Genomic DNA, 27,732 nt, shown 5'->3' with positions numbered 1-27,732 from the left:
CTGACTGCTGTTACAGTGACTGGTGGCAATGATTGATGGCTGGCAATTATTGCTGGCACTGATTGGTGGTGCTGGCTAATACTGCTGGCAGCAGCTGCAGTGTGTATCTGAGAGCAATTTCTGTCACTGTGCATGAAATAGCGGTGCTTCTTATGCACTCTGCTTCTTATGGACTCGGCTCCAACTGACACCACACGCCATAAGAGGCGGTTATTGGCCAGCAGTGCAGTTGTGGGAATGGTGTGATTGGACGGCTCTATGCTGTGGGCCATCCGTACAGCGTGTGGTGCGCCGTGTGTTTATTGGCTGGCGCAATTGTGGGCGGTCCGGGCGGCGACTTTGATTGGACGGCTGCGCTGCTGTGGGCTGTCCGGGCTGCATATGATGAGCCGTGTTTTTATTGGCCGGCGGCGGGGTGCTTTGGGCGGTCCCTGCTGTGTGTGTCTGTGGAGTGTGTACTGATTGGTTTGTGCACCGCCCTTGCGCACTTAACAAATCGGCACACACACACAGACACCGCGTACACAGGGCTTTTATTAGTATAGACTAGTATTAACTAGTATGAAAATGAATATTCACAAACAGGCATTTTTTCTATTTTCCCAGTTAATCTTATTTAGAAAACAATTTGACTTCACAACTACATACAAAATTTTACTAAAAAGAACAAAAAATACTTTTATTGACCTTCCCAGTTCAAAGTTCACCAAGATACCTCCAAGTAATCGATAAACTTCCATATAAAAAGCAATGCACACATAGCATTCATGTCAAAATTGAGCTACTGCAGGCTGCATTCTTCGTTACAAACTTTGTTAAACAATTAATTTTTAGTTAATTTGGGGCAATTTGTTTACAGTAGCTGAAATAGGTTAGTGAACACGTGAGCAGATACTTTGCTGTTGGTAGTTACGGTATATTCAATGTCATTTCTTTTCATTTCTTATAAAGTCACAGAGGTCAAATTATTGTGAAATTACTAAACTAGATTTTTTTATTTATTTAGGTAAGCCATGATTTTCTGCGCCCGGACCTTCAGCTTCATAGCAGCAATATTTCTAATGTTATTCACCAGGACTCTGTCTGACACATCACCAGCATGCTCTGTAATACAAGGGCTTCCAGGTCTCAATGGACGGGATGGAAGAGATGGCATTAATGGATTAAAAGGAGATACAGGTAAGGAATAAAGACAAATGGAGGTTACAGAAGGTTCCTCTCTGGAATTGAACATATTTGCCTAGTTTACTTAAAACTAAATGTCACATATTTTAAAACTAATAGAAAAGATAAAATAAGAGATATTAGTACAGGTAATTAGAGATAGGTAGTCATCTTTATTTTTTGTTTCTCTTTCTACAGTACTTTAGTATTCACTAAAACAGTTACATTTTTTTCCCAAAATAGCAGTTTTTTTTAAAAAAGAGCTGAAAATAAATGAAATTCATTGTTTCACATGTATTGGTTGGTAAGCTAAGTCACATGATAAAAATTAAGCCTACAATGCAATAAATCTTGAGCATGTGATATACAGTCATGTGAAAAAATTAGGACACCCTTTGAAAGCATGTGGTTTTTTGTAACATTTTTAATAAAAGGTTATTTCATCTCCGTTTCAACAATACAGAGAGATTAAAGTAATCCAACTAAACAAAGAAAACTGAAGAAAAGTCTTTTCAAGATCTTCTGTAAATGTCATTCTACAAAAATGCCTATTCTAACTGAGGAAAAAGATAGGACACCCTCACATGTATTCCCTCTTAAATTGGCTCAGATCTCACACAGGTATATCACACCAGGTGCACATAATTAGTAGATCGTTACTCTGCATGTTGAATGAGGCTTGCCCTATTTAAACCTCAGACATTTAGTTTGGTGTGCTCCTGACTGTTGAAGTGAGAGTGAGCACCATGGTGAGAGCAAAAGAGCTGTCAGAGGACTTCAGAAAAAAGATTGTAGCAGCCTATGAGTCTGGGAAGGGATTTAAAAAGATCTCAAAAGATTTTGAAATCAGCCATTCCACTGTCCGGAAGATAGTCTACAAGTGGAGGGCTTTCAAAACAACTGCCAACATACCCAGGACTGGTCGCCCCAGCAAGTTCACCCCAAGAGCAGACCGCAAGATGCTAAAAGAGGTCTCCAAAAACCCTAAAGTGTCATCTCGAGAACTACAGCAGGCTCTGGCTACTGTTGATGTAGAAGTACATGCCTCTACAATCAGAAAGAGACTGTACAAGTTTAACTTGCATGGGAGGTGTGCAAGGAGGAAACCTTTGCTTTCCAAGAGAAACATCGAGGCCAGACTGACATTTGCCAGAGATAAAGTTGACAAAGACCAGGACTTCTGGAATAATGTTCTTTGGACAGATGAGTCCAAAATTGAATTATTTGGACACAACAGCAGAGGACATGTTTGGCGTAAACCAAACACAGCATTCCAAGAAAAGAACCTCATACCAACTGTGAAGCATGGAGGTGGAAGTGTCATGGTTTGGGGCTGCTTTGCTGCAGCAGGACCTGGTCAGCTCACCATCATAGAATCCACGATGAATTCTACTGTGTATCAGAAGGTGCTTGAAGAACATGTGAGACCATCAGTTAGAAAATTAAAGCTGAAGCGGAACTGGACCATGCAACATGACAATGACCCAAAACATACTAGTAAATCAACCAAAGATTGGCTGAAAAAGAAGAAATGGAGAGTCCTGGAATGGCCAAGTCAAAGTCCAGATTTGAATCCCATTGAGATGCTGTGGGGTGACTTGAAAAGGGCTGTACGTGCAAGAAACCCCTCAAACATCTCACAGCTGAAAAAGTTCTGCATTGAGGAGTGGGGTAAAATTTCCTAAGACCGATGTCGAAGACTGGTAGATGGCTACAAGAACCGTCTCACTGCAGTTATTTCAGCCAAAGGAGGTAACACTCGCTATTAGGGGCAAGGGTGTCCTATCTTTTTCCTCAGTTAGAATAGGCATTTTTGTAGAATGACATTTACAGAAGATCTTGAAAAGACTTTTCTTCAGTTTTCTTTGTTTAGTCGGATTACTTTAATCTCTCTGTATTGTTGAAACGGAGATGAAATAACCTTTTATTAAAAATGTTACAAAAAAACCACATGCTTTCAAAGGGTGTCCTAATTTTTTCACATGACTGTACACCATTAGGCCTCATGCACAGGACTGTATGTATTTTACAACTGTGTGCATTCTGTATTTTGCAGGAACGGAACAGCTGGCCCCTAATAGAACAGTACTATCCTTGCCCGTAATGCGGACAATCATAGGACATGCTCTATTTTATGTCGAAAATATGGACATATATGGAAACAGAATGCACACGGAATACCTTCCGTTTGTTTTGCGGACCCATTGAAATGAATGGTTCTGTCTACGGTCCGAAAAAAAAAAAAAAAGGAACGGACACAGAATGAAAATACATTTGTGTGCATGAGGCTTTAGGGTGCTGCAACAAGTGCAGGTTTTTTTATGCTGTCATTGAAGCCAATACCAGGAATGGATTGAAAAAAGTTAAGATGTTGTATTTGCCCTAAATACGTTCTCTCCTGTTATGATCCACACCTGATTTTGGCTTCAAAACTGCATTAAAAAAACCTGAATGTGTGGCAGTTGTAGTAGATGTTGTTGTGAGAAAATGTGGAATTAACAGTATTTAATGAAAAAAAATTAAGATACTTGATTAACAATATAAAAATTATGTTTCTACAATATTCTACATTACTTAAATTCTTTCTTCCAGAGTGTTAGTACTAATGAGAAATGTCAGCCCCTTGAGCGGATGTCATATATAAGGGCCTGTTCACATCTCATTTTTGCTGTACATCAAGCGGATACATTTACAGTAAAAAACATATACAAACATATGCAATTTTGTGGTTATTAATCCTTTTTTTAAACATATACATGTAATGGATGTGCATACGTTTCAATACATTTGTGTCCTTTTTTTAAATAAAAACGTATACTTTTTTTTAAACATTTTTTTTTAAGTGTATCAAAGAAAGTAGGAAGTATCTGGATAAAAAAAGATATGTTTAACAGATGGAAAGGCATTAAGTGCGGTATGTTAAGCTATTCTATCCTGCAAAAAAAAAAACATACAGAAAAGTAAGCAATGAAAAACAGAGTCAAAAGAGTGCACTTTTGAACTATGTTTGCCCAATAATCTGTGGGTGTATCAAGCCATACACTTCTTTACGTTTTTTCTGTTTACAAACGTATCCACTTGACGTACAACAAAAATGAGATGTGAACAGCTCCTAGGTCATACAGTAAAAAATAAATCCTTTCTGTGCTGCAATCAGAAAGAACCAACGTTTCAACAAGAATGTTTTTATTTCACTAGTTAAAGAGTGCTGCTGACCTATCCTTGGGATAGGTCATCAATATCAGACAGGTGGTGGCATACCCGCTGATCAGCTGTTTGAAGGGGCTGCTAACCTAAGAACTATCACCTACTTCCTAGCAAAGCATGTCTGGTGGTAAGACTCTCGGCGCCCCTGCTGATCAGCTGTTTGAAGGGGCTGCTAGTCTGAGAGCTGCATACTCTTCAATGTTGACCTGCCTGCTGTCTGCATTGTAGTGGTTGGGCAGGGTAATTTCACCTCCATTTACTGGAATGGGACAAACAGCTTAATTTACTCTGCACCACCACTACAATTTTGACTGCATGCAGATAAATACTGAAGAGGATGCAGATCTCTCACTAGCACTGCAGTCCATTTAGGCAGCTGGTTGGTGGGAGTGAGGCGAGCCAGACCTCCAGTCTTCCACTAATCTGAAATTGATGACCTATCCTGTGGTACAGGGTATACTGTGATTAAGATTATGAATCCATGTCTGCTTTTCTTTAGGTCCTCCTGGAGTAGTAGGAGCACCAGGAATGAGAGGCAGCACCGGACCACCAGGAAAACAAGGACCTAAAGGAGATCTTGGGCTAACTGGTAACAGAGTGAGTGAGTGAGTGAGTGAGTGAGAGAGAGAGAGAGAGAGAGAGAGAGAGATTGAACCTAGTAATACACAAATGTGTGTTTCTCCAAAATATATATGCATTGTCTAAGGGGAACTCCTTTTCGTTATGGAGATCCCAAGGTACGCCGAGTATGTGTGCGCAGTCTTGTAGACCAGGTAATGCCACTTTTGTTTCTGGCAAAAATATTCCAATAGAGACAGTGAAATTAATTCCATCCTTAGTAACATAGTAACATAGTACGTAAGGCCGAAAAAAGACATTTGTCCATCCAGTTCGGTCTGTCATCCTGCAAGTTGATCCAGAGGAAGGCAAAAAAAACCTTTGAGGTAGAAGCCAATTTTCCTCACTTTAGGGGAATAAAAATTCCTTCCCGACTCCAATCAGGCAATCAGAATAACTCCCTGGATCCTTGGTATCATTAATAAATTAAATAAAAGGGAAACCAAGCACTTATAACTGGGGATGATTCTGAATAGGAATCATTGATCACGGCTCTCAGGGCACGGTCCTTCAGCCAGTTTTGACTCTAATTACAGACTATACTTATAAGCCTATACACCTTATTTTACCTATTAGATGTCTATAAGGGACAGTATCAAATGTCTTTGCAAAATCCAAGAACACTACATTCACAGCCGGCCCTCTGTCCAGACTTCTTTCTACTCACCTCCTCATAAAAACAACCAGGTTAGTCTGACAACTTCTGTCCCTGGCAAACCCATGCTGGTTATAACTTATGGTATTATTTACAGTCACATACTCCTGTATATAGTCCCTTAAGAGTTCTTTAAACATTTTTCCCACAACAGAAGTTAAACTTAGTGGTCTATAATTACCTGTGAAGGACCAGACACTTAACACTGTAGCAGTCCCTAGAGAATCTCAAAAAATTATAAACAGGGACACAGCAATGAATGAACTGAGTTATTTGAGAACCCTGGAGTGTAATTCATCTGAACCTGGAGCCTTGTTCACATTTACCTTATTTAACTTATAAGTTATCTAGGATGATATCTACAGTTAGAAAACTAAGTATATTACTACCAGCCCTGGCGCCACCAATATCAGCACCTTTCTCTTCTTTTATATATACAGAGCTAAAAAAAAAAAAAAAACATTTAGCAACTCTTCCTTTTCCTTATCTTCAGTGGCCACCCCTTTTCCGTTATTTAGGAGACCAACCTGCTCTGACCTTGGTTTTTAGCATTTATATATTTAAAGGATTTTGGGGAATTTGTTTTGCTCTCTTTTGCCACCTGCTATTCATTTTGTGTTTTTGAAGATTGTATCTCTCTTTTTACAGATTTTATTAAACCCTTTGTAAATTTCAAAGGCTATACCTGACCTCTCAGATTGCCCTTTTTACAGTAGCTGTAAGACATGTCGGTTTTAATTTTAACCGTTTATACTTGTTACTTGCAGAAATAAAGTTTGCACTGTAATCACCCAATATGGATTTAAAGCTCTCCCATTTATCCTCTGTATTATTATGTGACAGTAGCTCCTCCCAGTCTATGTCTTAAAATGCTGCCCTCGTCCCAGGGAAATGCTTTTATAGAATTCAATGTTTTTGCTCTCATAGCCAGAGTTTGCTTCTTATAGTTCAGGGGCAATATAATTATATTGTGGTCATTATTACCAAGTGTTTCACATACAGTTACATTTTGAACAAGCTCTGCATTGTTAGAAATTACCAGAACCAACAGAGCACTGCCCCTAGTGGGAGCTTTCACAAACTGGCCCATAAAGTGGTCCTGCAGCAAGTTGAGGAATTTTCTCCCCTTTGTGGTTGAGGCAGAATCATGTCCCCAGTCAATGTCTGGGAAGTTAAAATCTCCCATTATGACCACTGTACCAGCTAGTGCAGCCCGCTCTATTTGGTTATCCAGCTGAACTTCTATCTCCTCTGTGATGTTAGGGGGGTCTATAGATTACACCAAATTTTTTTTTTCAGTTTATTTCCCTTTGTAATTCCACCCATAAGGTTTCAACATTCTCACCATCCTCACCAACAATTACCTCCTTCACAATTGACTTCATATCCCTCTTCACATACACATACACGCTACCGCCTTGTCTATTGACCCTATCTTTCTTAAAGGGGTTCTTCAGTAATTTAGAAAATGAAAATACTTAATTATTAATTTATTATAAAGAAATATTCACAGCCTGATGAACGTTTAAAAGAAAAAAACAAAAACGTTATTAAAGTCCGTTTAAAAGGAGGGCAAAAAGCCTATATGTCACAGTCTGTGACCATCAGCCAACCAGACCCAAAAATTGTGCAGAGAAGGAGTATAAATAAATCCCCTGTACAATTATAGGTCTGGATGGACTAGAGACCTGACTTGCTAGCAAGTAGTTGCTAATCAATTGCAAGCCGGATGTTAGGACACGGTTCACACTATGAATGGACACTAGTATGTTTGTTGCAAGTGACCCTATAGGATATTTGCTCAGGTGTGGCTAGTCCAGCTAATTCCTGGCCATGTAAGGCTATGTTTAGCTGATCGCACTGACTATACTGAGTGCTGCACCCTTGGTCTGCGATACAGATAAATGTATCCAGTACATATACGCTAGACCACTATGTCTGGAGCGACTATTTAATAGCCTACCTCATCCAGATGATTTTACAGCGTGCTGCGTTAGTAAAGTCTCTGTGGACATATATACGCCCTCATATAGTGCAGTGTTCAGACCAGCCTCTCAGATAGCCTGCGGCCAGTATATGTGGCTATATCCATACGGCTCTTTAGGCAGGGTTGCACGAGATGCAGTATTAACCTGATAGCCTGAGTGTGTGCATGCAGCCAAAATATACTGGCCGCAAATGTGTGGATGGAGCCAAAATATACTGGGAATAAAATTTAACATTTAATGGTAATAGATTAAAATAAATGGCACAAAAAAGGATACACAGAATATATATAGACAAGCCCAGATGGGCCAAAAACAATTGCACGATTTAGCACCAATGTGAGTATTAGAACGTTCTCACCCGGATGGTTGATAGACGGACCGATCTGTATGGATGGAACCTGAGTGGTGATGCCACAGGAAAGGAGTCCGATTCATGGAGGGTGCTGGTCACTGGAGCGCGTGCATTAAGGATGGTACCAGAAAATACTGGACGGTAGGCAACAGTGGCGGATTACAATAGGGACGTTCGGGTCGGCAGCCCCGGGCCCAGCACCGCTGGGGGGCCCAACGCTGACCCGAACGCCCGCATACTGCGGCGGGGGCACGGGAGAGCATAGCTCCCTGTCCCGTCGCCGATCACCGGCATTCACCGCATAGGCCTCAGGCCTAAGGCCTGAGGCCTATGCGGTAGTGAAATCCCGGCGCAGGCGTGCGTGATGACGTTATCGCGTGCCTGTGGCGGGACGCAGCACTGTGACGCGCCTTCCTCTGCGAGCAAGCGCCTGGCCCTGGACATAGGTGAGTATTTATCTTTTCATTTTTTGTTCATTTTTTTTTATTTTATTTCATTTGCCTACTTGGGGGGGGGGGGAGGACATATTAGGGAAGATAAATCGATTACATGGGGGGGAATGTGGGGGCTGTATGGGGCCAAATTATTATGGGAGGGAATACTATGTGGGGGCAAATTACTAGATGGGGCAGTGTGGGGGCAAATTACTAGATGGGGCAATGTGGGGGCAAATTATTATGGGAGGGACTACTATGTGGGGGCACATTTCTATATGGGGGCAGTGTGGGGGAAACTATTGTGTGGGGGAAATTTCTATGTGAAGGCAGTGTGGGGTAATTTCTATGTGGGGGCAGTGTGGGGTAATTTCTATGTGGGGGCAGTGTGGGGTAATTTCTATGTGGGGGCAGTGTGGGGTAATTTCTATGTGGGGGCAGTGTGGGGTAATTTCTATGTGGGGGCAGTGTGGGGTAATTTCTTTGTGGGGGCAGTGTGGGGTAATTCCTATGCGGGGACAGTGTGGGGTAATTCCTATGCGGGGACAGTGTGGGGTAATTTCTATGTGGGGACAGTGTGGGGTAATTGCTGTGGGAAAATTGCTATGTGGGGTCAGTGTGGGTAAATTGCTATGAGGGGGCAAATTACTATGTGGGGGCAGTGTGGTGTAAATTACTATGTGGGGGCAGTGTGGGGCAAATTACTGTGTGGGGGCAAACTACTATATGGGGGCAGTTTGGGGGAAATTACTATGTGGGGGCAGTGTGGTGGAAATTACTATATGGGGGTGTTGCTATTGGGGAGGCACTGTAGGGGCAATTCTATTATTTCTGGGGACACTATACAGGGATTATTGCCTGGAGCACAATATAGAGTGTTATTATTACTGGGGGTCTCTAGGGGACATTATAACTGCTGTAGACACTATAGGAACATTTGGGGTCATTTATCAAACTGGTGTAATGCAGAACTGGCTTAGTTGCCCATAGCAGCCAATCAGATTCCACCTTTTCATATTTGACAGCTGTTTTCGAAATCCAGTTCTACTTTACACCAGTTTGATAAATTACCCCAATTATATCTATCAGGGTCACTATTTTTTCAGCAGTATAGTTCCTGGGGCATTGGGAAGCACAACGGGCACAGTATTGGGGGTGGCAGGATGACACTGTGGGGACACCAGGATGAGGAGGTTGATGGAAAAATTGAGAAATCTAACGTGTCTGTGTGTCAGAATTTGATGTAATCTTCTAAACTACCACTAGTGGCCGCTGTTTCACCCACTCTGAACTTGTGCTGCAATTTCATTCCTCCACCACTGGAGGCTGCTGTGTTATCTGAGGATTTGCCCTTAACTAAGATGGCAGTTGTGATACTGATTGGGAGCCATCTTGTTTCCTGTTTGGGCCTACTTATACCCATGAGGCAATGCAAACATTGCTCGAGTATTGTGACTTGTTCCAGTCTCCTGCTCCTCAGAACCGTCCTTTCCAGACCGTTCCGAATCTTCACTGGATTCCCTACCTTGCGATCTACTCCTCAAGTCTGCGCCTCGTTTGTTCCTTCTGGCCACTGGATTCCAGCTGTGTCTACCAGCAGCGTAACAGGATACTCGAGCCATGCCCATGGAATCCGCCGGGGAACTGGACTTGGAGGTTCGTGTAAATAATATGAACTGTTTACTAACCAACATCTACTCTGAAATGCAAAATTTGAAAACAAAATACTTAGCATTTGAAAACCAAACATCTCATAGTGTGCAAGTATTTGGGCAAGCAACTCAGGATTTACAAAACATGGTGGCTCAACACGCAGAGCAAATACAGGAACTTCATACCCGGGCCATGGTTCCAGCTTCTTCATCCACCTTGCCTCTTCCACCCTTCAGGTTTGGAGGGGACCGTGATAAGTACCGTGGATTCATTAATCAATGCAAGTTATATTTTGGTGCACACACTTCTCACTTCCTCACTGACAGATCTAAGGTGCTGTGTATTATTATGCTTCTGACACATAAGGCTGTAGCCTGGGCTAATCCTCTTATTGAGACTAATGATGCACGCCTAGATGATCTGGAAGCTTTCCTTACAGCTATGAGCCAAGTATTTGATGATCCTAACCGATGTGCCACAGCAGAAGCAACCCTACTGGCCTTACGTCAGGGCAGGCGCTCGGTTGCTGAATATGCCACAGAATTTAGGAGGTGGGTCATTGATACTGAATGGAATAATGCCGCAAAATTAACATTTTTCAAGACTGGACTATCTAATGCACTTAAAGATGAATTAGCACGTGCTGATGCTCCCACAAATTTTGATGATTTCGTACATCATTGCGTTTGTATTGATACTCGACTGTCTGAGCGTAGGCAAGAAAAGTGGAGTTCTACCTGGCTTCGTAATAATCGATACTTATCTGTTCCACCCTCCACCTCTAGAGACTTTGAAACCAAAAAATACACTGAATCTGATTGCTGAACCTATGCAGATTGACAGCATACAAAAACGTGAAAGTGCCGATAGAAGGGAACGCAGACTTCGGGAGAATCAATGCTTCTACTGTGGTAAACCTGATCACTTTCTCATTAATTGTCCAAGTCGTCGACAGAAGTCAGTGGCGGTTATAGTGGATCCTGACCTATCTGAGGATGAATCAGTTTCTTCTGAACCAGTGCCACCAGTGAATGCGGTCATCCATTCAATCTCTTCCATAGCACCTAATATTAAGAAGGAAAACAAGAACTCTCATTGCTTCATTTCTATCAAGTTTCGTACCAGCTCACAGTGGATATCTACCTCTGCCATGGTGGACTCTGGAGCAAATGGGAACTTTATGGACATTGATTTTGCTAATAAGCATGGAGTGAAGATCCAAGGGAGACTTTCACCAATTCTGATGGAAACTGTTGATGGGTCCCCACTGAACTCGGGCCCAATTGATCAAGAGACTGAACCCTTGGAGATAATTATGGAACCCAATCACCAAGAGGTTTTATCTTTTTTACTAATATCATCACCCCATTTTCCAATCATCTTGGGACTACCATGGCTGCAAGCTCAAAACCCTCAGATCAACTGGGAAACTAAAGTAGTATCCTTCCCACCAGAGGTTCACTCAGAACAGACTTTATCTAATCAACCTCAAGTAGATGGTACTGAGGACCTCGAAACATCACCTGAACTGCCATCTATGTATAAAGAATTTATGGATGTTTGTGATAAGAAGAATGCTAACAAGTTGCCCCCACATCGACCATATGACTGTCCCATTGAACTGTTGCCGGGAGCAGCTATACCCTTTGGAAGCATATATCCATTAGCAGAGCCTGAACTAAAGGCTCTCAAAGAGTACATAGACGAAAATTCAGCTAAAGGATTTATTCGTCCATCCACTTCACCAGCAGGTGCACCAATTTTTTTTGTTAAAAAGAAAGACGGTACCTTAAGGCCTTGTGTCGATTATAGAGAACTAAATAAAATAACAATAAAGAATCGTTACCCTCTACCTCTTATACCTGAGTTGCTGGATAGAGTCCGTTATGCAAAAATCTTCACCAAACTAGACCTACGAGGAGCCTATAATTTAGTGCGTGTTAGACCTGGTGATGAATGGAAAACAGCATTCAGATCACGTTACGGACATTTCGAGTACTTAGTCATGTCTTTTGGACTGTGTAATGCACCTGCCACCTTTCAGCATTTCATTAATGATATTTTCAAAGATCTGCTAGATCAGTTTGTAGTTATCTATCTGGATGACATACTAATTTTCTCTAATTCTGAGGAAGAACACCAAAATCATGTCAAAATTGTGCTAAAGCGTCTACGAACGCATCAACTCTATATTAAATTGGAGAAATGTGAATTCCATCAAACAGAAATTCAGTTCCTGGGTTATGTAATTTCTACTGTAGGATTGCATATGGACTCCAGCAAGATTCAAGCAATAATTGACTGGCCAACCCCAAGGAATGTGAAAGAAGTTCAACGTTTTGTAGGATTTGCAAATTTCTACAGACGATTTATCAAACATTTTTCTGCTATAATTACACCAATTACTCAATTAACAAGGAAAGGAATACCATTTATTTGGTCTCCCCAAGCACAGGATGCATTCCTCTGTCTAAAGACAAAATTCACCACAGCCCCTATACTGATTCATCCTGACCCTAAACATGCATTTATCGTTGAAGTTGATGCTTCTGACTGTGCAATAGGGGCTATTCTATCACAAAGAACAGGAGAAAAAGACTTGCTTCACCCTTGTGCTTATTTTTCCCGAAAACTGACCTCCTCAGAAAAGAATTATGATGTGGGAAACAAGGAACTTTTAGCCATCATTGCTGCTTTCCAAGAGTGGCGACATCATTTGGAAGGAGCAGCACAGCAGATCGTGGTGCTAACTGATCATCGTAACTTAGAGTTCATCAGATCTGCTAAATGTTTGTCTCCCCGTCAAGCTCGGTGGAGTCTGTTTCTTAACCGATTCAATTTTGTGATCTCTTATAGACCTGGCTCACGAAATGGAAAAGCTGATGCCTTATCCAGACTGTTCTCAAATGATTCCTCTTCACCTGCACCACCAACTACCATTCTGTCGGAATCCAATTTTGTGGGGGTCATTACTAACAAGGATCTGCTAGAAGACATAAGGGCAGCATATGAGACTGATCCGGTTCTCCTAAATCCACCAGATGATATATCCCTTATGTTTCAAAATAAAGTTTGGATTCATAAGTATTGCATTTATGTGCCAGAGAGTATACGACTGAGAGTATTAAAATTAATTCATGACTCCAAGCTAGCAGGTCACAAGGGAATTCAGAAGACAAAAGAACTTCTGTCACGCTTCTTTTGGTGGCCTAATTATCAAGAGGATGTGAAGAAATATGTTTCTTCTTGTAACACCTGTGCCATGAATAAAACTCCTCGAACTTCACCAGTGGGACTTTTGCAGCCTCTGTCAATCCCGTCCCGTCCTTGGGGGTCTATATCCATGGACTTTATTGTCGATTTGCCTGTTTCTAAAGGGAAAAGTGCCATCCTAGTTGTGGTTGATCGATTGACAAAGGCAGCTCACTTTATACCATGTGCGGGTCTCCCGTCTGCCAAAGAAACTGCTGAACTTATCATCCAAGATGTCTTTCGTCTCCATGGAGTACCAGATGAAGTTGTCTCTGATCGCGGAGTACAATTTACGTCCAAATTTTGGAAGAATTTTTGTAAAACACTGGACATTGATGTTAATTTGTCATCCGCTTTTCACCCCCAATCAAATGGTCAGACTGAACGCACAAACCAAACTTTGGAGCAGTATCTCCGATGCTACATTTGCCATTTGCAAGATGACTGGGTTGATTTGCTTCCAATGGCAGAATTTTCATACAATAATACTCAGAATGCTTCCACCAAACAAACACCATTTTTTGCTAATTTGTGTTACCATCCAAGTATCCTCCCTAATTTCCCCAGAGACACTTCTATTCCTGCTGTCAATGACAAAGTTCAATCTCTCCAACAGAATCTGGAGATGTTAAAGGACACATTAAAGATTGCTCAGGAGAGATATAAGCAAACAGCAGATAAATCCCGCAGGCCTTCTCTAACTTTCAAGGTGGGAGATGAGGTGTGGCTTTCTACGAAGAATTTAAAACTTCATGTACCTTCAGCAAAACTAGGTCAAAAATTTATTGGGCCTTTCAAGATTATTGGGCAAATAAATGCAGTAGCTTTTCGGTTAAAACTTCCCAGGACAATGAGAGTACATCCTGTGTTCCATGTATCACTTCTAAAACCTGTTATTCCAGATCCATTTCCAGGACGTAATCCGCCTCCTCCAGATCCAGTTGAAGTAGATGGACAAGAACATTACACTGTTGAAAAAATACTGGACTCTAGAATTTTCCGAAATCATCTACAATACTTAATTAAATGGCAGGGGTATGGCCCCGAGGACAATTCATGGGAACCTGTAAACAATATTAGTGCTCCCCGACTGCTTAAAGAATTTCACCAAAGATATCCAGAAAAACCGAGCCAAGCATCGTCCGGAGGTCGATGCTGAAGGAGGGAATAATGTCAGAATTTGATGTAATCTTCTAAACTACCACTAGTGGCCGCTGTTTCACCCACTCTGAACTTGTGCTGCAATTTCATTCCTCCACCACTGGAGGCTGCTGTGTTATCTGAGGATTTGCCCTTAACTAAGATGGCAGTTGTGATACTGATTGGGAGCCATCTTGTTTCCTGTTTGGGCCTACTTATACCCATGAGGCAATGCAAACATTGCTCGAGTATTGTGACTTGTTCCAGTCTCCTGCTCCTCAGAACCGTCCTTTCCAGACCGTTCCGAATCTTCACTGGATTCCCTACCTTGCGATCTACTCCTCAAGTCTGCGCCTCGTTTGTTCCTTCTGGCCACTGGATTCCAGCTGTGTCTACCAGCAGCGTAACACTGTGTTACAAACTGTAGAGACGAGATGCGGCTAAAAGAATTTGCCATGGTGGTCTGGGTCAAATGGAGGAGAAGAGGAAAGAGAAGGTCTACATGACAGGAGATGTCACTGGATGTAACAGGTATGTGGTGCTGTATTCTCCTCCATGTCTTTTTTATTACAATTATATGTATTTTAAATTTGACGACCAAATTTTTTCAGTTTAGGACCCAATTTGGGGTATTTTTTTTTTTTAGTCTGAAGATGTCATATGGCCTAAGAAGAGTCTGTGGCGCTCATAAAGCACCGCAGCCTCTTCATACAAAAAAAAAAAAAAATAAACTAAAAATGGAGGGGGGGGGGGGGGCCCAAGTTGGGTAGACAGCCCCGGGCCTATCATGCACTTAATCCGCCCCTGGTAGGCAAGGTCGGGAGTGTTAGTCCCTAATGTGTCCCTGGTGGAGGGGGGAGGGGGCTAGTCGACCCTACCTACCTATACGGAGTACTTGCTCCGCAAGGAGCGACCCCGTCCGGATACCTAACCCTGGTGCGGGCCGGTGTCCCTAGTAAACCCTAAAAGTGTCCCGACGTGTCACGTTTCCGTTTAGAAAAACTCATCAGGGGACGTCAAAAGTACAGGGTGGCAGGCAAATTAATGCCTGAATAATAAACAATACTGGTGGCTAGACCTGCTATAAGGATTAGCCACAGGTATGGGAGCTGAGTCAGTAAACAAGGATAATGGCTAAAGACTCCTGCAGAATGGTCCAGTAGGGCCTATTCAAACTCTGGGTATAGTGGCCAGGCCAGTGGGACCGGACCACAAAAAATCCTCAAACAGGACCGCAGGTGCTGGTTAACCAGTGGGCTGTCCGGGCACATGGAAAAAAAAACGCTAGAGAGCGCGGTGCGGTCACTGTGGGGTCCAAGTCAAAGGTCAGGGGCTGTCGGCACTGTTTACCTGGAGAGTGCCGTTTAAATGAGGAAGACCACAGCGCGCTCCTTACCAAGGCACGCCCCCCCAGGATGTCACGTAGGGACCGGGAAGGCTGTGTCCTGTGAACAAGAATCCTGCATGTCATGGAACGCAGCGTCGGACGGCGCGTGCGTTCCACATGCCGCCACAGGGGCCGCACGGATGGAGCTGTGTGCAGGGCCGAGGGCGGAGACACGTGGAGTGCAGACGTAAGCCGCCGACGCTGCATGCCTCCACAGCGTCGGCGGCTTACGTCTGCGCTCCACGTGTCTCCGCCCTCGGCCCTGCACACAGCTCCATCCGTGCGGCCCCTGTGGCGGCATGTGGAACGCACGCGCCGTCCGACGCTGCGTTCCATGACATGCAGGATTCTTGTTCACGGGACACAGCCTTCCCGGTCCCCACGTGACATCCTGGGGGGGCGTGCCTTGGTAAGGAGCGCGCTGTGGTCTTCCTCATTTAAACGGCACTCTCCAGGTAAACAGTGCCGACAGCCCCTGACCTCATACCCTTTGACTTGGGCCCCACAGTGACCGCACCGCGCTCTCTAGCGTTTTTTTTTTCCATGTGCCCGGACAGCCCACTGGTTAACCAGCACCTGCGGTCCTGTTTGAGGATTTTTTGTGGTCCGGTCCCACTGGCCTGGCCACTGTACCCGGAGTTTGAATAGGCCCCACTGGACCATTCTGCAGGAGTCTTTAGCCATTATCCTGGTTTACTGACTCAGCTCCCATACCTGTGGCTAATCCTTATAGCAGGTCTAGCCACCAGTATTGTTTATTTTTCAGGCATTAATTTGCCTGCCACCCTGTACTTTTGACGTCCCCTGATGAGTTTTTCTAAACGGAAACGTGACACGTCGGGACACTTTTAGGGTTTACTAGGGACACCGGCCCGCACCAGGGTTAGGTATCCGGACGGGGTCACTCCTTGCGGAGCAAGTACTCCGTATAGGTAGGTAGGGACGACTAGCCCCCTCCCCCCTCCACCAGGGACACATTAGGGACTAACACTCCCGACCTTGCCTACCGTCCAGTATTTTCTGGTACCATCCTTAATGCACGCGCTCCAGTGACCAGCACCCTCCATGAATCGGACTCCTTTCCTGTGGCATCACCATTCAGGTTCCATCCATACAGATCGGTCCGTTCATCAACCATCCGGGTGAGAACGTTCTAATACTCACATTGGTGCTTAATCGTGCAATTGTTTTTGGCCCATCTGGGCTTGTCTATATATATTCTGTGTATCCTTTTTTGTGCCATTTATTTTAATCTATTACCATTAAATGTTAAATTTTATTCCCTTTGATCCCCAATAAGGGATCAGTTCATTCAATTCATTCAATTTGGGATTTTTGGTCAAGGCTCTAAGCTTGACCTGTGCACTTTTTGTACTTTATCATTTCTTCCAGAGCATGGCTGGATTTCTGGCAACTGGCTTCAGTGCGGACAGTTGGCTTATGGAGGCACAGGAGGTTTTTTCGGACAAGGAATTTTCACAGAAAAAATACATCCCATCCTTTAGTGCCGCTTTCAAGGAATTAACGGATGTATACAGAGACCAGATTCTCTCCTGGTGGGAGACGCAGAGCCTAGAGGGCTATCTAAAACATAACATCGTCCCCCGGGGACTCCGCATCTCGCTGCTGCCCGCGGCCAGATTCAGGAGCCCAGGCTTCCTTAGCAAGTGGGAGCAGGAGGCCACTAATAGCTCTTTGCGGTTGATGCGTCTCCTACTAGCCGAAGAGAAAAACTAAGTTGAAACTATAAATAAAAAATTAACTGAGCATTGAAGCTGCCCAGACCTTTGCACACGAGGCGGAGTTTCCAACAAAGGAGAAGCAACTCCAAAATTACCTTGATAAATATCAGTATCACCTCAAGGAACGGAAGCACCGCCAGTTTGTGCGAGATCTGGCAGACTTCAAGGAGAATAGAATTTACTCCTCCATAGCTCACAGAGGTGAGACTGGTGGCGCACAGACTGACCTTTCTTCTACCGAAACAGACTATTCAGACTCGGACAGTTTACCAAAAGGTAATAGACAATCCCCACGGGGAGGGAGCCGTAGGGGGCGAAGACGAGGAAGTTCACGTGGAAGGGACCGCTGTTTTTTAGGGGGTACCCCCAACCAAGGGCAATCCAACCCTCCACCCTCACAATACCCACTACGCAACCGAGTCCAACCACCCCCTCAAAACCCCTAGGCCCCCAGGTTGTCAATCTGTCGTCCCGTCCACTTAGCGCCATCGAGACTCAGGTCCTCCAACTGGGCCTCTCCTTTGTCCCTACCCCTAATTTCAATAGATTTGATACCATCAAGGATCTTAACTTATTTGTTCGTAAGTTACGTTGGCATAAATTTTTCAAGTTACAGGAGAGGAGACAGTGTCGTTAACTGGGTATCCCGAGCGAAATTTTGTCAGACGTACGCCTGCTCTTTGACCTTGACAAGGGGCCACCACAACACGACGGACGGGATCCCTTTACCGACCTTAAAACGAAAAATAACAAAATGCCACCAGTATCTGCTGATCCATCCTGCATAGATGTGTTCTTGGACCTGGTCTCACACCAGGTCGAAGAAATTAGGCCTCCACATTGCTCTAATGTTGACCGGGCCCAGGCCACCGTGATTTCTGATCTCGAGAATGACCGGTCCATCGTAATCAAACCCTCAGACAAAGGGGGTAACACGGTGGTCATGGACCAGGGTCAGTACAGAGCAATGTGTGAGTCTTTACTGAACGACCCCTCGACCTATGAGGTGCTACCTCGAGATCCATCTAATGAATTTAGATCTGAACTCAAATCTATTCTAGAGGAGGCCAAACTGGCAAACCTCTTCTCTGATGACGAATTCAAGTTTCTGTTTCCCCCGTACCCTCGCATTGCAACGTTTTATTGCCTCCCTAAATTACATAAGGGGGTCAATCCACTCAAGGGACGACCCATAGTCTCAGGGGTGGACAACCTCTGCCAAAATGCAGGGATTTACGTGGATAAAATTCTGGCTCCGTTTGTGACTATTCTTCCATCTTACACTCGCGACACAACAGATCTTCTGAAGCGGTTGGAGGGCATTTACACCGAGGCGAATAGTCTATTGGCCAGTATAGATGTGGAGGCACTTTACTCCAGCATTCCACATTCACTAGGCCTCAAGGCCGTTGAACATTTTTTGAGCAGTCGAGGTCGTCAGTATCGCGCCCACAGTCTGTTTATCCTCCGTTTGCTGGAGTTCACGCTTACTCCTAACGTGTTCTCCTTCAGCGGCAGGATCTGCCACCAGCTCAGGGGCACCGCGATGGGGAGCCCATGTGCCCCGTCGTATGCTAACCTGTTCCTGGGCTGGTGGGAAGAGACCCTGGTGTTTACGGACACTGGGTCCGCACTTTTGGATCCTGTGGGACTGTGGGCGCGATACATCGACGACATTTTCATCATCTGGAACAGTGATGAGGTCTCTTTCTGTTCGCTGGTGAAGGGCCTTAATGTTAACAACATAGGCCTCCGCTTCACCAGCGAAAATAACATCGCTCACTTGCCATTTTTGGACGTCCTCATCTCCAAAACTGCGGAGGGAGAACTGACCACGACAGTTTATAGGAAGCCTAGCTCGACCAACAATTTGCTTAGGTGGGAAAGCAGTCACCCGCTCCCACTTAAGAAAGGCATCCCAAAAGGTCAGTACCTCCGCCTCAGGAGAAACTGCTCTTCTAAAAAGGACTTCATTAAACAGGCTGCTGACTCTGCGATTGAGATTCCTTCAGCGAGGATACCCTGATAGGGTGTTGCGACTAGCCTTCAGAGCAGCATTGCAGGCAGACCGCACAGATCTTTTAATTCCTAAGCCCCACCAGGCACAGACAGGGAATCTCATCCGCCTGATTAGCACTTTTGATCGTGCAGCACCTGAAGTTCGTAACATCTTATGCAAAAATTGGGGTGTCCTCATGATGGATCCAGACCTCAGAGAGGTCTGGGACCATTATCCCAACATCACCTTATCGCAGGGGTCGTAACCTCCGCGATAGGTTGGTCTCAAGCGAATTCATACCGCCTGTACCCCCGGGTACTGCCTGGTTGCAGTCAAACATCAAAGGCTGCTACAGATGTAGTGGGTGCATTGCATGCAGCCACCTGCAAACAGGTAGGACCTTCTGCAGTAACAATACCGGTAAGGTCTATACTATTAACCACTTCATCAACTGTAGGACACGGGGGGTGATTTACCGCCTAGCCTGCGAATGCGGCAAGGAATATGTTGGCAAGATCATCCGAGAGTTTCGCAGGTGGGTGGGTGAACACCTTAATGATACATCCAAGAGCAAGGACACGCCAATAGCCAACCACATCCGCACTTATCACAACGGCACTGCCCATGTGTCTTATATGGGCATTGACCGGGTCCTCCCGCCACGTCGTGGAGGAGATTGGGATCGGGTGATCCTTCAGCGGGAACTCCGCTGGATTTATTATCTTAAATCCATGACACCGTTGGGGCTTAATGAACAGCTCAACTTTAGCTGTTTCCTGTGACCGTCTGATCACACCATTTTGTCCCAACACTCAGTTCATCTGGATTTAATGTAATATATTTTCATTCAAATTTATTATACCTCATCACTATATTTCTTGTCCTCTATGCCTCCTGACCTTACCGCCGGCCCTCTGTTACGGCAGCTGGGCCTAATTGCCTATGTCTTCCCTCCCAAAGAAGCTCTGATGTTGAGAGCATCATTTTTGCTTTATCTTTGAGACCGCTGACACGCTGGTCTCTTATTGCAGCCACTGGTCCACCGTGCGTCTCTGCGCGGCGTCCAGTTGCTAGGAAGCCTTACCCGCCCCCAGGTTTTCCACTCCAGCCCCTCCTACTCTCCTGCGTGCGTCCACAGCGTCGGCGGCTGACGTCTGCGTTCCACGTGTCTCCGCCCCCGGTCCCGCACGGAGCTCTATCGGTGCGGCCCCTGTGGCGGCATGTGGAACGCACGCGCCGTCCGACGCTGCGTTCCATGACATGCAGGACTTTTGTTCACGGGACGCAGCCTTCCCGGTCTCCACGTGACATCTGGGGGGGCGTGCCTTGGTAAGGAGCGCGCTGTGGTCTTCCTCATTTAAACGGCACTCTCCAGGTAAACAGTGCCGACAGCCCCTGACCTCATACCCTTTGACTTGGGCCCCACAGTGACCGCACCGCGCTCTCTAGCGTATCCTTTTCCATGTGCCCGGACAGCCCACTGGTTAGCCAGCACCTGCGGTCCTGTTTGTAGGATTTTTGTGGTCCGGTCCCACTGGCCTGGCCACTGTACCCGGAGTTTGAATAGGCCCCACTGGACCATTCTGCAGGAGTCCTTAGCCATTATCCTGGTTTACTGACTCAGCTCCCATATCCTGTGGCTAGTCTCTGTAGCAGGATCTAGCCACCAGTATTGTTCATTTTTCAGGCATTAATTTGCCTGCCACCCTGTACTTTTGACGTCCCCTGATGAGTTTTTTCTAAACGGAAACGTGACACGTCGGGACACTGTTAGGGTTTACTAGGGACACCGGCCCGCACCAGGGTTAGGTATCCGGACGGGGTCGCTCCTTGCGGAGCAAGTACTCCGTATAGGTAGGTAGGGTCGACTAGCCCCCTCCCCCCTCCACCAGGGACACATTAGGGACTAACACTCCCGACCTTGCCTACCGTCCAGTATTTTCTGGTACCATCCTTAATGCACGCGCTCCAGTGACCAGTACCCTCCATGAATCGGACTCCTTTCCTGTGGCATCACCACTCAGGTTCCATCCATACAGATCGGTCCGTCCATCAACCATCCGGGTGAGAACGTTCTAATACTCACATTGGTGCTTTCAATTGTTTTTGGCCCATCTAGGCTTGTCTATATATATTCAGTGTTTCCTTTTTTGTGCCATTTATTTTAATCTATTACCATTAAATGTTAAATTTTATTCCCTTTGATCCCCAATAAGGGATCAGTTCATTCAATTCATTCAATTTGGGATTTTTGGTCAAGGCTCTAAGCTTGACCTGTGCACTTTTTGTACTTTATCTGAGAGGCTGGTCTGAACACTGCACTATATGAGGGCATATATATGTCCACAGAGACTTTACTAACGCAGCACGCTGTAAAATCATCTGGATGAGGTAGGCTATTAAATAGTCGCTCCAGACATAGTGGTCTAGCGTATATGTACTGGATACACTGATCTCAATCGCAGACCAAGGGTGCAGCACTCAGTATAGTCAGTGCGATCAGCTAAACATAGCCTCACACGGCCAGGAATTAGCTGGAATAGCCACACCTGAGCAAATATCCTATAGGGTCACTTGCAACAAACATACTAGTGTCCATTCATAGTGTGAATCGTGTCCTAACATCCGGCTTGCAATTGATTAGCAACTACTTGTCTCTAGTCCATACCTATAATTGTACAGAGGATTTATTTATACTCCTTCTCTGCACAATTTTTGGGTCTGGTTGGCTGATGGTCACAGACTGTGACATATAGGCTTTTTGCCCTCCTTTTAAACGGACTTTAATAACGTTTTTTTTTTTTTTCTTTTAAACGTTCATCAGGCTGTGAATCTATTGGTATTAAGGAACGTCCACCTACGTATCTGTATAAAGTGTGAGATAATTATAAATAAATACCCAAATACCTTTCATTAGTTATAATGACTCATTTTGTCTAGAGAGCAATTATTAGGAGAAATAAAATGGCCACTGTCCTATTAGTACACACAAAACCTGTCCTAATCACACAGGAGGACAAGTTGCTTCACAATACTGAGCCAAAAATCTGCCTCATCCTCCTCTCCACTACACTTGTCAGGGATTATATTCCTGAAGACTGCAGAATCTCTGTAGGAATGGCGTTCATGAGAAGACTGAAATGCAGAGAGGACAGACTCTGGTAATGGAGACCGCATACAAGTGCTGCTGCTCATTATTACATCCCCTCCTCCTCTCTGTACTTCATGTCTTCTTATTAGCTCCATTCCCCAGAGAATGATCAGAAGATCATATTAAACTGTATTCAGTACCATAACCTCTGACAAGCAGAGCAGAGAGAAGGATGAGGCAGCTCTTTACCTCAGTGCTCTGAAGTAACTTGTCCTCCCATGTGATTAGGACAGGTTTCATGTGTACTAATAGGACAGCTGCCATTGTATTACTCCTGATTATGGCTCCTGATAAAATGAGCCAATATAACTAATGAAAGGTATTTGGAAATATACTTATAATAAAGTAATATTTAACTACTTTTATCTTTTTAATTCCCGGAAAACCTGTTTAAAGAGTGTAAAACCCTGAATATTAACAGCACTAGTCTTACCAAAGAGGCTGTCGTGTTTGGACTCTTGAGCCCTTGGCCTGGTGGCATTGGCCTTGTACCTTAAACCACCTGTTGCTACAGGGAGAGAAGATATACAGCATGGTGTTTTCTGTGATCTCTACCACCTAATTGCGATGCACAAGAGAGTGCAAATCAAAGATCTAGAGCAGTTTCTTGATTACTGTGGAAGAGGAGCCATAGGAGAAGATGACCCTGAAAAACTTGTTTCCCACCGTCCTCTTTGGTTTGTTGGAAGTCTTCCAAGAGGACGTTCTCGCCCTGCAAGATGCACTGTTGAAATTTACTCTGACTGTCATCTTGGATATAGTGGCAGAGGTGTTTTTCAGGGCATTTAGAGGAATATTTGCCCTGAAGACCTGAAAGGGCTACATATTTTGGTTCTGTTTGCTGAGGATGAAAAAGTCATCATAGTTCACATGCTGAACCCTCATATTTCTGTGGAAGCTATCACCTACTTCCTAGCCAAGCATGTCTGGTGAAAGGAGGTGTGAAAATTATAAATTAGCGGGAATCTTGTCAGGAAAGTACTGCTACGTCATTAAATTTGTTGAAGACCCAGGTGGAATCGAGGGATACCATCACGCTCCCTCTACTTTTATGATTGGTAAAGACAGAGGGAGGCTGTTTTATAGCATGATAGCCACCCGCTATACTTTTGGATACAAGGAGGAAGACTGTCTGGAAAAAGCATCTATCTGCATGAAATATTAGCATCTAGTTGCCCAAATGAGAGTATCAACTCAAGTATCAAATTCCGTATTGACTTTGTTTTAATATCTGAAAGAGTCACTCCGGTATCCATGTCTCTTGACCCGAACATTTTTTCTTATCACAAATTAGTACACACCTCTCTGCAGATCCCCAGGCTCCCCAAAGCCACAGATGCCTGGAGGCTTCACACATTTCTACTCCAAAACCAAGAAATAATAAAAATTAAGGAATTTTTCATAAAGAAAAGTGTCTTCATTGCTCAAGAGAAAGCAAAGATTTTAAAAAATCTAAACATCCAGCTGCAGACATTCTATAAACTCAAAAGTGTTGATGTTGAAATGGACAACTTTATTGCCAAGCAAAAAGAGAAAATCTAACAGCACACTGAAAGCATGTTCAAATAATTTATATACAGTTCAAGAATAGGAGGTCCTTGAAAATAATTAAAAATGTTCTCACTTCTTCTTTAAAGAGACCACCAAAGTTCATGAGATCACTACTGAACTAGAGGGTGAAACATCTACAGTATAAGGCTACAGTACATGCACACGACCGTATGTGTTTTGCGGTCCGCAAATTGCGCATCCACAAAAAAACGGATTACATCATGTAACGGATCTCCTGGCACCCAACTGGGTACCTCCGTTGATGGATGCTCCTAGTGCTTCCCGAGGGCTCCAAGCACTCAATTTGACACCATAACCACCACAGACCCCACGAACCGCTGCAGCTTGGTTGGGGTCTCACCGTCCTCCACCCACACTGGACCCAAGACTTCAGCTTCTAGTGGGTGAACCTCTCCTAAATCCAGAGAGCAGGAACCATGAACAAGCTCTTACAAGAGCTTATAATCAAGGGAGTATTGTGATATAGCTATCCCCAAGAGTGTAGTTATCCCATCCTCCAAACATGAGCCAAAGCTTCATGAAGGGGTAAAACAGGTCTCTTTATTGAACACACAAGCATTGACTTATATACACATTTTCAAACAAGGGTACCAGGTTGGGAACTGAGGACATAACATAGCAGCCAATCCTTACAGTTTAAACACAAAAACTATACATTCAACAAACACAATGGCATTGCCTGTGACGCATTCAATAGCAGAATAGGCATTGTCTTTGACGCAATCAACAAAATACAATTACCAACACACTGTGCTCTGCCTGTGATACAATTTCCAAACATAATGGGCTAACTTAATCACTCATAGGCAGAAAACACACATTTTTCTTGTGGATCCGCAATTTGCGGACCAAAACACAGAAAACACCTCAAAACACCACATATCCCCATAATTTATACATCCATGGATAGCTCTGATCTGGGTAAACATCATATCCAAAAATCACCCAGATCCGAGCAGGGGTTCCCGAATTCCATGGAAGTCTACCTTCTTCTTCAAAGTTAGTATATGGGCCATAATCCTGAGGCAAGAGGCTGGCAAACAGGCCCCTCCAAAACCCAGTGGCGAGGTTATTTTCGCCACACATCAGTATGCTATCTGTTTTATTTTTTTTGTGGATTAATTGTAACAATGCCTAAAACGGACAAGAATAGGACATGTTCTATTTTTTTTTGCGGGGCTACGCAACGAGCATATTGATGCATCCTATCTGCAAAAAAAAAAAAAAGGGGAACGGACACAGAAACAAAGTTTGTGTGCATGTAGCCTAAGTAGTATGCTGGGGAAAAAAAATTATGTTTTTTTATCAAGATGGTTTTAACAGTAAAGAAACAGATAATTATTTTACAGACGATGCACTGAATGCACTGCCAAGCACTTTATCTAAATATGAAAAAGACCAACTACAAAAAAAAGGTATCATTGGATGAAGTAAATATTGTTCTTAAGTAGTCACCTAAAAAGCCCCGGGGTCGAATGGGCTCTCAGTGGATTTTTACAAAGAATTTTGTGACATACTGTATTTCAATCAAATTTTTATAGTGTAATCTTAGAAGCCTTTAAAGCTGATGTACTACCAGTTTCCTGGAGAAAATGCCTGCTTTCACTCATCTTAAAAAAATTGAGATAAAACAAGACTTGCTAATTGGAGGCCCATAACATTGCTGAACACAGACTACAAAAAAACTGTCCAAGATCTTGGTCAACCCTTTTAAAGAAGTTTTAACATCGATCATACACAAAGTACCAAGTATGTGCAGTAATTATTAAAACAATAGGGATGCTCACTTGTGTGCTAGACTGGCGCGCAGCTCACTAACTACCAATTAGTGACTGTAACATTCAAATGGAAAAAATAGCTAGCTCATAGTCAATTTGCATATAATTTACGGAATTAAAACCCATAAAATATACATGTAATACATTGATACGACTAATGTTATTAGCACAAAAATATAAAAATATTAAAACAGACTCTGTTCCTTTAAATGCCTATAATGCGGAGTTCTCGCATAAAAGGTTTGTATATGTTATGAACAGAGACGAGCAAGTTTAAAAAAAAATTGATTCACTGGTTCTCCCAATTTTTCGGGAAAAACTTGGTTTGATCTGAATATATTTGCAGCAAATTACGTTAAAAAAGGGCTATTTCCTGTCTGCTGAGACCCTCTATAGTGGTGTAGAACACTGTGCCTTGCAGTAACATGCATAGGGAGTCTGCTTTGCTAGTAAAATACTGTGAATCCGTATGACATGCAGATGACAGGTGTCACTCTTAGAATCACTGCACACTTCACTTATTTGGGCAGTTACGAGGCCAAAACTGACCAAATAACTCAAGTGGGAACTCAGCCTTACAGGTCGATGTTAGCGCCAAGAAGTAGCGCACTCCTTTTACACCGTCGCCAGCTGATTCCACATGTCTGCAGAAACTGCTCTATTAAACGCGTATACAAGTAGAGCCCCTCTGACAGAGTGGAGAGGGTGTCAGCAGTAAGTATGTGTTGACGTCACTTATTAATTTTCCCTCCCTCTGATCCGTCAGAACAAGTGGCGACAGCAGCAGCATCAGAAGGATACCACTGAGTGGCAAGGTGACATAGTGTGGAGAATGCAGCAGCAGAATCAGGATACCATACATTTTTAACCCCTTAGGGACCCATGACGTACCGGTACGGCATGGTTCCTGAGTCCTTAAGGACCCATGAGGTACCGGTAGGTCATGTATAGTTCCGATCACCGCCGCCCGGCACCTTGGAATGCATTGTAAACAGTGGCGTACACACAATCCATGGGGCCCCGGTGCAAAACTGAATCATGGGGCCCCCCTCCCCGTCGCCGCCCCCCCCTCCCAACCTCCCTCCACCAGCAGCAGAGTTAGGCTACTTTCACACCTGCGTTAGGTGCGGATCCGTCTGGCATCTGCACAGACGGATCCGCACCTATAATGCAAACGCTTGCATCTGTTCTGAACGGATCCGTTTGCATTACCACGAGAAAAAAAAAAAAAAGATGATGCAAACGGATCCGTTTTGACTTACACTAAAAGTCAATGGGAGGCAGATCCGTTTTCAATTGCACCATATTGTGTCAGTGAAAACGGATCCGTCCCCATTGACTTACATTGTAAGTCAGGATGGATCCGTTTGGCTCTGCATCGCCAGGCGCACACCAAAACGAATCTGCACAGACGGATCCGCACCTATAATGCAAATGCTTGTATCCATTCAGAACGGATCCGTTTGGCTGCAAGCAGCGTTTTGGTGTGCACCTCCAGAACCGAATGGAGGCTGAACGGAGGCAAACTGATGCATTCTGAATGGATCCTTATCCATTCAGAATGCATTGGGGTTGAACTGATCTGTTTTGGGCCTCTTATGAGAACCCTGAAACGGATCTCACAAGCGGACCCAGAAAGC

At 44.1% G+C, this 27,732-nt stretch overlaps 1 protein-coding gene across 2 annotated transcripts in view; it reads left to right on the top strand.

The window, feature by feature from the left end:
• Nucleotides 1-607: 607 nt before the first annotated feature.
• Nucleotides 608-27,732, top strand: part of LOC122942325 (pulmonary surfactant-associated protein A-like) — a 125,168-nt gene continuing 98,043 nt past the window's right edge. Inside the window, exons 1-3 of one of the 2 annotated variants that reach the window (XM_044299884.1) lie at nucleotides 608-914; nucleotides 1,007-1,179; nucleotides 4,871-4,960. In XM_044299884.1, the coding sequence (XP_044155819.1) occupies nucleotides 1,014-1,179; nucleotides 4,871-4,960 (256 nt within the window). In that variant the 5' untranslated portion in view covers nucleotides 608-914; nucleotides 1,007-1,013. The remainder of the gene's footprint in view (nucleotides 915-1,006; nucleotides 1,180-4,870; nucleotides 4,961-27,732) is intronic. The other variant, XM_044299883.1, reaches the window with a different exon arrangement.

Source organism: Bufo gargarizans, chromosome 6 (genome assembly GCF_014858855.1).
Source record: "Bufo gargarizans isolate SCDJY-AF-19 chromosome 6, ASM1485885v1, whole genome shotgun sequence".
Lineage (NCBI taxonomy): Eukaryota > Metazoa > Chordata > Amphibia > Anura > Bufonidae > Bufo > Bufo gargarizans.
Note: the sequence above shows the minus strand (reverse complement) of the source record. Positions and strands in the feature narration are given on the sequence as shown.